The sequence below is a fragment of the Dromiciops gliroides genome, chromosome 6, assembly GCF_019393635.1.
Source record: "Dromiciops gliroides isolate mDroGli1 chromosome 6, mDroGli1.pri, whole genome shotgun sequence".
In the NCBI taxonomy this organism is placed as follows: Eukaryota; Metazoa; Chordata; class Mammalia; order Microbiotheria; family Microbiotheriidae; genus Dromiciops; species Dromiciops gliroides.
This window is the reverse complement of record NC_057866.1, coordinates 114,618,640-114,633,205: the sequence shown is the minus strand read 5'-3', so window position 1 is coordinate 114,633,205 and position 14,566 is coordinate 114,618,640. Positions and strand designations below refer to the sequence as shown.

Below are 14,566 nucleotides of genomic sequence, written 5' to 3'. Positions count from 1 at the left end.
GAGGCCAGATTTGAACTCAGGTCCTTCTGAATCCAGGGCTAGTGTTTTATCCACTGTGCCACCTAACTGCCCCCTGGATGATCATTCTTAATCAAGGCTTCATTGCCACCACCTCAAGTTCAGATCAGAACCAAGCCTCCACTGTGGCAAATCTTAAAGAGGTAGTTTGTTTAGATGGCACTTGTCTCTCCGCTCCCCTAATCTCTCCCATCTATTCATCTTTAAAGGAGAGATCTGAGGTACGGATGTGTAGGAAACGAAGCAAGTAAAAGAGGTGCTTCGGTCTGTAGCTCAATGAAATGGGAGGTTTATACATCAGCCCTTATGCTCACTCAGAACCCAGTACAGGGAAGGTAGTAGCACATTTGCAGAGGAGAAGAAAAAGTTTGGTTTGGGAATTAGGAAACCTAGATTGCAGTCATCGCTCTGGCCCTTACTACCTTTGTCAGTCAGACATTTGTTAACCTCCTACTCTATTCCAGGCACTGTGTTATAAGCACAAGGGAGACAAAATGAAAAGGGGTGGGGATGGGGGGACCAAAAAAACCCCCCAAAACCAGTGCCCGCTCTCAAAGAGCTTATTGGAGGAGATCACAGTCTAATACCTTCACCTCTCTGATGCTTCATTGTTTCTTCTGTAGAAGGGGGAGGGGTGATAATATTTGCACTCCTCACTTCTCACTTTACAGGGTTTTCACAATGAAAGCACTTTGGAAACCTTAAGTGTGCTGTATATATGTGAGATATTACTACACGTTATGTATTCAAGAGAGGTAGTCTATAGGGCAGCTAGGTGGCACAGTGGATAGAGCACCAGCCCTGGATTCAGGAGGACCTGAGTTCAAATGTGGCCTCAAACCTTTGACACTTACTAGCTGTGTGACCCTGGGCAAGTCACTTAACCCCAATTGCCTCACCAAAAAAGAGAGAGAGAGAGAGAGAGAGGTAGTCAATGTAGAGAAATACAAATGTGAGGTTCTAGAACAGGCAGATTAAATCAGATTAAAAGATCAAACATAAATGAAAGAAAGAAAAAGCTTAAAAGTCGACTTTTCCATTGATCTGTAAGATACTTTGTCTTCTGCCAGGACAGGGACAAAAGAATGCCTTTCTTCAAAATATAGATCCTCTGGAAGAGAGATATCATTTGAAATACAAATAATCTCAAAAGTTAACTTTAACTAAGCAGCCAGAGGGTTTCAGAAGCACTCCATCAGGAACCACAAGGTTCAAATGGAAATAACACTGCAAAAGAAAGAGTGTATGATTCCCTAAGGGTGCTGACCCAATTCTATTACCTCCTACTACCGAATATCCCATAAAGAAAACAAGCAGCGATTACAAAAGACTTCAGGCCTAATGGATAGCATAGCATCTTGTAATATATTTTCAGTACATAGTAGTCTGGAACAGTTGACTATAGCACTTTCCTACCTAAAAGAAGAGTTCTGGTTTATGCCTATGTGACTGATAGCTTCAAAGTTGCTTTATCTGTTTTGGTGACATAAAGAAAGCTGTAGAAAGATATTTATTAAGAAAGCTAAAACCAGGCATCATTTGTTAAAAACTCTAAGGCAAGAGCTGAAAATAAAAGGGATTGAAATACCATTTTATAGTACAGTGTAGCAAAAATTCTAGTTTTCCACAAAGCATGTAACATAGTTTGAGTGTTCACATCTTGGATTTCCATTTGCGAGACCATTATTAATCCTTACTTAGGACTGAGAGCCTTGCTCTCAAAGCTGGCTACACGCAGAAATTATGTTAGCCAGACCAGGGAGAACATGGGGAGCTGCAGGGTGGGAAAGAAAAGGGAACCACTCCAACTTCTTCACTGTTTTCTGAGGACCAACCTGGCTAAGGTTGAGAGTGGAGTCACATCACCAGGAAGCCATGTGGTGATGAGTTCTTTGGCCAGGTTCTGGTGACATGGAAAGGCAGTGGGGCATTGAGGATGGAATGCTGCACTTGCAGTCCAGAAGACTTGGATTCAGGTTGTGATGAAATAATGGGATTTAGCAGATACTCAAAGACCCACCTGGAGATTAATCTAGACTGATTGAATCAAGTGAGAGTGATTGACTGCTGATTAGCCTACTTCAAGTTAACTGGATTGTAATCACACCTGGCTATTCCTTAAGTGAAGCAGTGTGTAAGGACCGCCTCCGTTCCAGACCTATAAAAAGCTTCCACAATCAGCTTGCTAGAAAGTTCCTGATTAAAGCAGGCTCGTGGAGGAGGACTTGAGGAAGACCCCAACCAGGCTGCAACTCTAGGCTAGGTAGGACTTCTTTTTCTTAACTTTCTGAACTCCTTGTAAATATCTGTATGCTTTAATAAATGTTTAATGCCCAAAGACTGGTGCTGAAGCTTCTAATTTAAGGCAATCACACAATATAGATTTTAAACATCACAAGGTCCTACCTCTGTGGGACACTTACTGTGTGACCTTGCACAATACAAAGAACTTCTCTGAGCCTCAGACAACTCTGAGACTGTGATGTGCCTCAGTGGAGGAAGTTGGGGTGGTGGTGGGAGGGGGGAGATCTCCTATACTGCCCATGAAATTGAAGGCCCTTGATGAAGTGGGAGTATTTTAACTTCATCATTTTGTAGTTTCCAAAGTTCTTTATATACATTAGCCCATTTAATCCTCCCAACAACCCAGTGGAGACAACATGGTTCTGTGCAAAGAGAACTGATTGGACTAGGCTTCTAATCCACCTTTGGTCTTTAACTACCTGTGTGACTTGAGATAACTCTGATTTTACCACCCTGGGCCTTGGTTTCATCATCTCTAAAATGAGGGTAATCGATGGACTCAATGACCTCTGAGGTCTCTTTCAGCTTTAAATCTATCATCCAATGAAATAATTGGTACAGGGGCAGTTAGGTGGCGCAGTGGATAGAGCACCAGCCCTGGAGTCAGGAGGACCTGAGTTCAAATCTGGCCTCAGACACTTGACACTTACTAGCTGTGTGACCCTGGGCAAGTCACTTAACCCCAATTGCCTCACCAAAAAAAGAAAAGAAAGAAAAAAAAGAAATAATCGGTACAAATATTATCCCCATTTTATAGATGAGGAAACTAAGGCCCAGAGAAGTTTAGTAATTTGACTAGGACCACCGAGTTATTCCATGGAGGAGTCAGAATTGAACCTTGGTCCTTTGAAACCAAACTGATTGGCCAGGTCGGTTCTGCTCCCTTGCTTTTAACTCTTCCTTGTGCTGTATTTCCTGACAGATGGTTCCCTCATCCTCTTCTAGGCTTATCTAAATATTGGACATTCTTCAAGGTCCCGGTCACACTTCCCCCACAAACTTGTCACTGGTCGTTGTGTCCCTTGGTGATTTTCCCCTTCTCTAGACAGCTGTGATGCTTACAGGTACTGCCACCCCTCTGTCATCTATTGCCTTTTTGTCCTATTTGACTTCTAATGAGGATGTGACATGAGTCTTTCCCCTTCCCCACCGAGACTGGAATGGCCTTGAGACCAGAGGCCCATATCTTCTACAATAACCCTGTGAGGTGGAGACTACAGATATTTTTCCCATTGTGTGGGTGAGGAGGAAATGGATTCAAGGAGGTTGAATGACTTACCCAGGATCACACAGCAGAAAAGTAATCTGAAATGAGATTTGAACTCAGCTCTTCCTGATACCAAGCCCAAGAAAATCACATGAATTACAAAATTTCAGAATGGAAGGGATCTCAGGAGCCATCTGGCCATTCCTGGAAAGGAATTCCCTCTAAAATATACCTTAAACAAGGTCACCCTAGCCTTTGCTTAGATATTCCAAATCAGAGGAGACCCCTCCCCCCGCCCCCAGACACACACCTTCTAGAGAAATAGTTTCATTTCAGGATGACTCTAATTAGTTGGGAAGTTTGTCCTTACATCAAGCTCAAATTTGTCTCTACAGTTTCAACCCATTGCTCCTAAATCTGCCCTTTTGAGACTAAGCAGGACAACTCTGGTCACTTCCATACGACAGCCCTTCAAATACTTGAACACAGCTCTCCTGTCCCCTCTAAATCTCTTCTCTAGGTGAAATTTCCCCAGATCTTTCCATTGATTAGTACAGTATCAACCTGAAGTGTTTTTTTAACCACTGCCCCCTCCTCCTCCTCCAATTTGATATTCAGAACAGAAATTCTGTCTGTCCCATTCTGGTCCAACCAGGGCAGAAAACAGCAGCATTATCCTCTTCTTATCTCTCTCTCTCTCTCTCTCTCTCTCTCTCTCTCTCTCTCTGTACCCCAAGACCACAGTGACTTTTCAGGAAGCCATATTGTATTGTTGACTTATATTGAGTCTATAAAAACCCCAAGATCTGTCTGTCTGATCGTGCCTCCCCATTTTGTACGTGTGAAGTGGTTTTTATGTTCAAGCCAGGTATAAGATATTTCTCCCTGTTGCATTTCATCTTATTAGATTCAACTCGGGATTCTACACTGTTGAGATCATTTTGGATCTTGAGGCTGTTATCCAGGGTGTTAGCTGTTCCATCTTTTTGTTATCTAAAAACTTGATAAAGAAATGCTATCTATACCTTTATCCCAGTCATTAATGACAAGGTGAAGCCACACAGGGGCTAGCACAAGTCCTAGGGGAACTCCACTGGAGACCTTTCTCCAAGGTGACATTGAAATGTTAAAGGTTACTTTTGGGGTCTGGCCATTCAACCAGTTATGAATCTATCTCACTGAACCATGTTACACATCACCACCACACACCTGGACCCCCACCCCCACTCAGTAAACTCTAGTGGCTCCCTCCCTACCATCTGCAGGATTGAATCTAGAATCCTCTGTTTGGCCTTTTAGAGCCCTGCCCCCCACCTGTCCAGGCTTCTTAGACCTTACCCTCCTAACCCCACATTTGCTCTTCAGTCCAGTGACATTGGCCTTCTTGCTGTTTCTCAAACAAAACACTCCCATTTCCCAGCTCTGGTCATTTTCACTGTCTGTCCTCCATGCTTAGAATTCTCTCCCTCCTCATCCCTGCTTCCTGCTTTCATTGACTTTCTTCAGATCTCAGCTAAAATCCTACCTTCTACAGCAAATCTTTCCCAGGCCCTCTTAAATCGAGTGCTTTCCCTCTGTTGATTATTTCTAATTTATCATGTATATATGACTTGTTTGTGCATCGTTGTTTGCATGTTTTCTTCCTCATTAGATTTTGAGCTTGATCTTTCTTTGTACCTTCAGTGGTTAGCATAGTGTCTGGCACATAGTAGACACTTGATAAATGATTATTTATTTACTGACTGACTCTTTACCATTTCCATAAGAACAGCTGGAGAGCCTTTGTCAAATGCTTTGGTGAAGGCCAGGTAAACAATCTATGGCATTCACCTGATTTGACAGTTTAACAACCCTTCCCCCAAAGGGAAATAACATTAGTCTGGCAGGATCTGTTCTTGATGGAACCATTGGGGTCACTGCTCATTCTTCACTCATTATTTAATCATTAATGCTTTCTAGAATTTTACCATGAATTGAATGAAAACTCTTTGGCTTATAGTTTCAGTACTTTGTTCTATACCCTTATTTGAAAATCAGGGCATTTGCCCTTTCTCAATTTCTTTCATGCTTCTCCCATGTTCCATGATTTTTTCAGATATCACTGATAATGGCTCAACAATCATATCTATGATCTCCTTAGAAATTAGTTCTGTTGGGACATGAGTTCTCCCCATGCTCTTGCACAAAGTAGAATCTTAAGCTCTTTGGCTTCTATTATTGGGTTGTTTTTTTCCCATCTCAAAAGTAATTATGGCATCTGGCATGTTAGTGCTCAATAAATAATAGGGATATATTGTTGTAATAAATAATTATGTCTCTCTGGCAGAGAAGCTACACCACATATGGAAACCGAGGGATATCACAGTAAAGCCTGTTATCCCAAGAATTGGAGTAGATTCACACACACTCATTAACTGTCCAAAGGCCCTGGGAACTATTGTTTGGCAACAATTCAGGAAGCAGCTCATCTAGACGGTTGCCAGGCATTCTAGGAAATATTGAATCCTAGCCATAGATTTTTTGGAATAGATTTAGCTTAGCCTAGGACTTTCCCAGTAAGGTTACATCAGATTCATCTGTTATAATAATCATTACAATAAAAAGCATTGTGAGAACTAAAGAAATGCTCTCAAAACTTTGGAAAGTGCCTCTTAGATATCTGCCCTGGGGCCTAGTAGCACATGTGCTATATAGTGTAGTCTGTTGCTCATTGAACATTTGCTAAATGCATGAATGAATAAATTTGCATTTCAGTAGAAAAAGTTAACAGTTTCTATGTCCTGCTCCTTTGTATGAGGACATGCAAGGGCTCTGTCTTCTTATCCCTGTCTCCTTTCTTTTGGTGGTTTCATTAATTCTCATAGGTTCACTATCATCTCTACAGACAATTGCCATACTTAACTGTCTTTTCTCTCCCCTGAACCCAAGGGCCAGGTCACCAACTAACTGTTGGGCATCTCCAATTGGATGACTTATAGGCATCAGTGTGTCGAAAACAAAAATTGTTATCTTCCTCTCCCACCACAACCCCCCCCATACACACACACACACACACACATATCCTTCCACTTAGCTAAGTTCACAACCCTGAGGGTACCCTTCCCTTTCCTTTATCTCACCCACCCTTCTATCCCTTTATCTCTTACTTCCCATCTCTCCAGCTACCACCCTGACTACTCAGGCCCTTGTCTCCTTTCTCCTAGAAGATTGCAATGACTTTCTCATTGGTTTCCCTAACTCATGTGTTTCCCCTCTCCCAGCCATCCTTCACACGACCACCAAATGGATCTTCTGAAAGCACACATCTATCTGATGGTGTCACTCTCCTGCCAGAGGAGTTCCAGTAACCCCCTCTTACCTCTGGGGTGAAATACAGACACTTTGTTGTACCGTACTTGTCCTCAATGGACATTTCAGCTGAAGTGGCCTGACTGCCATTTCTAGGATATGACATTCTAGTGTCTCTCTATTCCTGGAATGTATTCATGAGCTTCCTCCGAAGCTCAGCTCCAGTGCCACCTTCTGCAGGAAGACCATCCTGATTTCCCCTCCTATCAGTTGCTGGTGCCCTAACCCACAAAATTACTTTGTAGATATTCTGCATGATATTTTTATGTATATGTTGTTTCCCTTACATAAGCTCCTTGAAGACACCTATTTATTTATTTATTTATTTGTCTGTTTGTTTGTCTATTTATTTGTTTTCCTGCCTAGAACAGTACCAGGCACATAATAGGCACTAATGAAATGAGTTTTCTCCCATAAGGTGTAAGGAAATGATGGATTCAGATGTTTATGGACCTAATTTTGGGCTGTCCCAGTGACCAGTGGCAGCTCCCATCACTTACATATCAAGTTATTCAAGAAGAACAGAGCGCATTTTCTCATTTGTGTGTAAACTGAATTCCATGTGCTGGAGTACTGAAGCTTTACCATATTGGCATTTTCTAACAATAGGCGTATGGTGCTAACAACAACGTATCCTCACATTTCCAAGCCCGTTGCCTGAGAGAGTGAGGCAATTACTCCTCATTTGTGCTCAGCAGAGCTTGTCTTCTGACAGCCAAGCAAGCCCCTGCTTGAACCGAAGTCTCCTGGGCTCTAGCCCCGTGCCAGCTTTAGCATCTCAATTTACAAATTAAAATACTCTTTGGAATGGCTAGTTGATCAAAGACCTCGGCTATGCGCAGTCAGTCATCAGCTCTGTTTCGTAATCATGTTATTGGCTGTACCTGTAATGTTTGTACTGGTCTGGAAAACGGTGATTTCAGTTCTGTGAAGCGTGATAAATCCTGCCTGGATTTATCCTTCTAAAGCCAAGGTGCTTAATCCTTTTTGGGTCTCGGATCCACCCTTGGCAGCCTGGTGAAGCCTATGGACCCTCTGTCAGAATAATGTTTTCAAATGCATAAAATCCAACACGGTGGATTTCAAAAGAAACCAACTATATTGAACTCCATTTATCAAACATGAAAAATTTAAAAACCCATGTTAAGAACTCTTATACTGAAGCTAATTTGCTAACAAAATCCTTGAACTGTGGACAGACCCGTGAATCTGTCTATGAAGGGCTTTTCGGTAAAGCCTCCTTTTCCAGGATCACAGTATGCAAGGTAAGTTTAGGATATATAAGTAAGGAATAATTAATAAAGGCTGAAAAATTACCCTAAACTTGATTTTCATAATGCCACCTCTCAGAAGAGCCCTGGAATCCTTTTGAGGCATTAGGCTCCCTCCGTCAGACAGAGGATGGAGTACAGTTCATGTATGGATTTATTATCACATTGGCCACATGGCACAGTGGAAATGATCTGTTAGTATTCCTTTGTATTTTTAATATCTAATGTTCAAAGAGCAATGAGTTCTTGTCCCTATGAAAGGCAGAAAAAACAATCTGTGGGGCGGCCAGCTGGGCTGGTGTGGCTCACAAGCAGCAGCAGCAGCTTTCCCTTTGAAAGCTGTTCGTGGCCTGTTCTCCTTTTCTTCCCAGGCAGATGTCCACACTTCTCTGAACCCTGCCCCACCCCCTCTGTTATTATTTATTCCCTATTGACCTTTTTCTTTAAGTGTCTGTGCTGCCTCGTCTCTAAAATCTGACTCCAAGCTGCATTTGTAGCCTGATTTCCCAGTATGTACTATGTGCTCTAGCCAAGTCAGAGTAGTTGCCATGCCTAGAATACACTCTGTATTTTCCCACATTCTCTTGGTTCACAAATGCTAGGAATGCTGTGCTTCCCCACCCCCGTATTTAATGGACTATATCATAGCCATCTTTCTTGTTTTCTTATTTAATTAATATATTGTTTTTAATTAACAAGCATTTCTTTTTTTTCCCCCTTTCATCTCCTCTCACTGAAAAGAAAGCTTTGTAACAAATATGCCCATCTTCTGAAGGACCAGCTCAAAATGCCCCCTCCTCCATGAAGCCTCCTCTAACTTCTGTCCCCACCCCAAAAAAAACCCAAAACAAACTCTGAAAACAATCTGTACCCCATCTGTTTTAAAAACTACTTTCCATTTCTCCTCTGCACATAAATTCTAAATCTAATTTGTCCTCTATTTATCTATGTGTGTGTTGTATCCTTTTTCCCAAATTATAGGTCGCTTAAGGTTAGGAGCCTGGTCTGTTTATTTGTCTCTCTACCAATGCATAGCGCCATGCTTAGTACATATCAGTGCTTAATAAGTATTGGTAGAGTGTTGTTGAATGCCCCCCTCCTGTAACAGAAAATAAGTGACTACAAGCATTTATTAAACATTTGCTTTGTGCCAGTTACTATGTGAAGCATTGGGAATTACAAGCAAAAAGAAAGGTAGTTGGGGCAGCTAGGTGGTGCAGTGGATAGAGCACCAGCCATGGAGTCAGGAGGACCTGAGTTCAAAACCAGCCCCAGACACTTGATGCTTACAAGCTGTGTGACCCTGGGCAAGTTACTTAACCCCAATTGCCCTGCAAAAAAAAAAGAAAAGAAAAGAAAAGAAAGGTAGTCCCTGCCCTCAAGGAGCTTACATTCTAAGGGGGAAAATAACCTATAGAAGCCAGCTAAAATGGAAATGATATGAAGGTACCAGCACTGGGACATTATAGAGAAAGTCTGGAAAAGTTGGGAATGTATCCCAGAGAGGAATGAGAACACGGTTGGTCTGGGCCTTTTCCTTAAGATGGAGTTTCTAGGAGGAACCAGCCACTCAGAAAGAGAGGTCACGAGCGTGGAGGGTACTTCCAATGTGTGAAGTCCAACACACACACAGAAGTGAAGTCCAATGTAGAGTGAGTCTAGGATGAACACATTTTCTGGGGGCATTGGAGAGAAAGTCTGGGAGTCAGGCGTGCAATCTGAAGTGGCAGCTAGGCGGTACCATGACAGACCTAGAGTAAGGAAGACCTGAAGCCAGGTCCAGCCTTGGATTCTTGTTAGCTATGTGACCTTTAGCAACTCATGTAACCACTCTCTGCCTCAGTTTCCTTAAGGGTAAAATGAAGATACCACCTACCTCACAAGTTATTGTGGGGATAAAATGAGATGGTTTTTCAAGTGCTTTGCATACTTTAAAGCACTACGTGTTCAATTTTTTTGATTCCTAAAATAGGCAAAATAAAGGCAGTAATACTATTCTATTAGTCTATCCTTTTCTACTTCCACAATCTAAGACTCCAGCTATGTCTCCCTTCTATTTTTTCTCATTGGTGTCAATTCTAGAAGTTACAACGTCCGCCATTCATGGGCACATCAAAGGAGTACTGATAGGTTAGTAATGTTAAAGAAAAGTGCAATGAATTTTGATCACTCTGATACTTGGGAGTGGGGCCAGACCAAAAATGTTTGGACTCCTTTGATTAAAACAGCTCAGTGTGGTAGAAGGAGCACTTGCCGTGAGAAGAACTGAGTACAAGGTCTGAATCTTACTCTTAACTGGGCAAATCACTTGACCACAGTGGGCTTCAGTTTCCTCTTCTATAAAACGGGAATAGTATTATACTACCTACCTCCCTCAGTTGCTTCAAGGAAAGTGTTTTGTAAGCCTCCAAGTGCTCTATGGATCTGTTCTCATTACTAAGAAGAAGAAGAATACATTGTTCAATCTAGAACCTGGGCAAATCATTTTTTTTAATTGGTTAAAGCAACAGTGTTTTTTAATCCAAATCATCCATCTAATAATAATGTGGAGAAATTCAAGCCCATGCCAAATAGTTACAAAATAATGTGGTTTGCATATGTAAGGTGAATTTTTACATTCCAAACAAAACATCTGTAATTAAAGATGTGTAATTACATAACAAAACTATTCACTGTATTTGGTCTTCTATAGATTTTTTAACTTTTTATCTCAAAGTTCAGTAGGCACATGATAATGTTTCTCCCTTACATGGTGCTGTGACAGGCAGTGATGAGTAAAGCTTGATGTGTGAATGGTGGGAGATGGTTCATTTTGCTTGGGGGCCCTCAGTTGTTGACTACTGGGGCATAGTCAACAAATCGGAATTATTTAGCACCTTAGGAGAATAGACTGCTTCCATTTGTGTCATTTTAAATTAATGATTGTACTTTAAGATGCAGTAAAACCTCATTAATTTAGATGCCACTAATTTGGAGTCTGTGATTATTTCAGATAAGAGACCAGATTGTACTCTTAGCAAGATCAGGGGATGAGGAAACTTTTCTAGGCAAATTCATAGCATGAACAAGGTTGGGGGAGGGGGAAGAGAAATGTCTAAATTATTCAAGAGCACTCATCTTAAGGAGCTTTCTAGTACTTCACAAGCATTCCCTTGTGTGCCCAATGTGGAGTTCCCTTTCCCTACCATATCTTTCCCTTAAACACTTTCTCATGTTTTGTTCTTCCCTGTGGAATATTCTCTCTCCTCTTCTTTACTTAACAAATTCCTGTCCATCCTTTAAAGTCCAACACAAATGTCACTGTTTCCATGAAGCCTTCCCTGATTTCTTCCCTTCTGACTTCACATAGCATTTGGTTCTGGATCTCTCTAATGGTATCGTGTAATAAATATTATACACTGTAACCGTTTTATTCTGTCTCCCTGCTAGACTGTAAGCTTTCTGTGAGGAGGGGAGATATATCTTTTGTAAATTTTATATCTCCCCCCAGCTTCTAAACATTAATTTTACTTTAAACTGATTTTCTTTTAATTCTAGCAGCTTCTTGGCTTGTCATCTAGCTTGATGATAATAAGTATAACAGAGTGTAAGCTTTGTGCCTAGCAGGTACTCAATAAATGCCTATCAAATCAATGAATAAAATAATTCATCAAAATTTCCCTTTTAGGTAGTACTAATTAATATTCACTGAATGCTTTCTATGTGCATAGTTCTCCATTAGAAGCTCTGGGGTATGTGTGTGTGTGTGTGTGTGTGTGTGTGTGTGTGTGTGTGTGTGTGTGTGTGTGTGTGTGCCTCTGTGCCTCTGTGCCTCTATGTCTCTGTGTTCCTTGCAAACCCTATTCCTTTCCCAGAGGGAAGTAGTGCTCGAGGTCTGGCAGTGTTAGCACAAGAGCCCTCGCTACTAATCTTGTTGCTCTCTGAGTGGCACTGGGAATCTCTGCTCTAGCATTCATGAGTCTCATTTCTGAATTTAGAGTCTTGGGCCATTCAGGCGTAGCAAATAGCAGCTCACTGACTATGGACAAACTCCAAATGCATAGCTTTCTCCTTACAGCTGTCACTGGGTTTTTGCTTATAAGAAAGAGACCAAGAGAAGACCTGGGTCCTCCTTCTGTCTCTACTACTAATTAGGTCTATGCAAGAGGCAGGTACCTTTTCTCCCCCATTATTCCTTGTAGCTCTCTGCACACCATGAGTACTATAAATGAATGGGGTTTTTTTTAATTTAATTAACCGGATTTTTTTTTTTGGGGGGGGGGCTTCTTCACTTTGCTTAGGCCTCAGTTTCTTCATCTATTAAAATAAGAATAATCTCTGCTTTCTTCTAGTGCTAGAATTCTGATCCCAATGAGAACCATTATGCATTCAGACAGACTCACTATCATGATTTTTATTACGTTTCCCTAAGCTCTAAGACTGTCTGCATTTGGAATTATACATCTATCTCCTGAGCTTTTTCAAAGGTCTTTAAATATGTGTTTTCATTTAATTAATGAAGAATAAATTAATGAAATTATATGATCGCTTTACACTCACTAATTAACAAAGCGGATCTGAAACTGAGTATAGTGAGTCTTCTCCTTTTTGTTACTTCTGTATTACCTCAAGTGAAAATTTCTTAAGATAACTGAAATGGAGGTCTCTTACAGTTGCCCAGCTCATTATAATGCTCCCACAGAAAAGTTGCTTGAATTGAATGAGTGTCTGCTCCTAAGAAGTCATGTAAACCTGTTCCCACATTGATGGAATTTGTAGATTTAGAGACAGACGGGATCTCAGAGTCCATAGAGTCTAGCTTCCTCATCTTAAATATGAGGAATACCAAGGGGCAGAGAGGTCAAGGGTCCTGGCTAAAGTCACACAGAAAAGATGGAATTCAAACAAAGGTTGGGGAAATCCATTGGTAAATCAGTTCCTGTGTTGTCATGGTAGCTGGTTGAGAAACTGATAGGAGATTTGATTGTTTTTGGCCAAGTTCATTCAGCAAGCAAGGGATATCTACTCTGGGCTCAGATTTTACTAGGAACATTGAAGTATGTGTGCACTTAGTGTCCTTTATCCTTTAAACCAAAAATTGAGCAATGTTGGGGTGAACTTATCGGGGAGGACCTGGACAAGAATTAGAGGAGAGATGAGTAGACATGGTTAGCTTGTGATCTGGGTTGCTGGAGGGAACAGTCATATCTATGAGATCCCAGATTCATTTGGGCATTTCAATGATTGGATGAAGTATATCCCTTTGGCAAGGTGTCATTAAAAACACATTGACTTTTCTGGAAAGCAGGAAAATCCAGGACATGCTTTCTCTATATGAGCAGCTCCCTTTTTTCCCAGAGATTTTGCAAACTTATTTGACCTTAAGCATTATTAGGGCAAGGCAAAGGTAGGTCTTATTTAATTTTTAATCTTCTCCATTATATTCAATGAATGTTTGTTGCATTGAACCTATTGTAGAGACATGTGCAGATACATTTAAAAAGACTCAAGAATGACAAAATAGAAGGAAAAACAGTATATGTATACTAAAGATGAAAGTCAAGGAGGACATCTTGGAGGAAGTAGGCCCTGGTATCTGGAATTTACTGATTAGTTAATGGTATATCAAGAATTAGAAACTCCATCTCCTGCATTTTCTACTTGAATTTCCCAACTTGGCACTTCCTTTTTTTAAATAACATTTTCCAATTACATGCAAAAATAATTTTTAACATTCATTTTTTTAAAAATTTGAGTTCCACATTTTCTCCCTACTTCCCTCCCTTCTCCTTCCCTAGGATGGCAAGCAATTTGATATAGGTTATACATGTGCAATCATGCAAAACATATTTCCTTATTACTCATTTTGTGAAAGAAAACACAACCCCCCCAAAAAAAAATCATGAAAAAATAAAGTGAAAAATGGTATGCTTTGATCTGCATTCAGACTCCATAGTTCTTTCTCTAGATATGGGTAGCATTTTTCATCATGAATCCTTTGGAACTGTCTTGGATCATTGTATTTCTGAGAATAGCTAAGTCATTCGAAGCTGATCATCATACAATATTGCTGTTACTATGTACAATGTTCTCCTGGTTCTGCTCATTTTACTTTGCATCAGTTGGATTCCCAGGTTTTTCCGAAATCATCCTCCTTGAACAATATCATTCCATTATAACATATTATTATAGCACATTATTCCATTACAATCATTATACCACAGCTTGTTTAAGCCATTCTCCACTTGATTGACATCCCCTGAATTTCCAACTTTTCACCACCACAAAAAGAGCTGCTATAAATATTTCTGTCTACTTGGCACGTTTGAAAATAGAAATTCAGAGTAGCACTGTCTCACACACCTAGAAGGTTAAGGTTTAATGTAAAGACACAATAGATACTACTTTGGTTAAAGTCATAAGAAATAATTGCATTGTA

At 40.7% G+C, this 14,566-nt stretch overlaps 1 protein-coding gene across 9 annotated transcripts in view; it reads left to right on the top strand.

Annotated features, from left to right (window-relative positions):
- APBB2 (amyloid beta precursor protein binding family B member 2) overlaps positions 1–14,566 on the top strand; it is a 432,194-nt gene that overhangs the window by 359,571 nt on the left and 58,057 nt on the right. For 7 of the 9 annotated variants that reach the window (XM_043970483.1, XM_043970482.1, XM_043970488.1 and 4 more), the window contains one exon: positions 940–945. The exons of the other annotated variants lie outside the window; for them this stretch is intronic. In XM_043970483.1, coding sequence (XP_043826418.1) covers positions 940–945 — 6 coding nt within the window. The remainder of the gene's footprint in view (positions 1–939; positions 946–14,566) is intronic. 9 annotated transcript variants of the gene reach the window in all.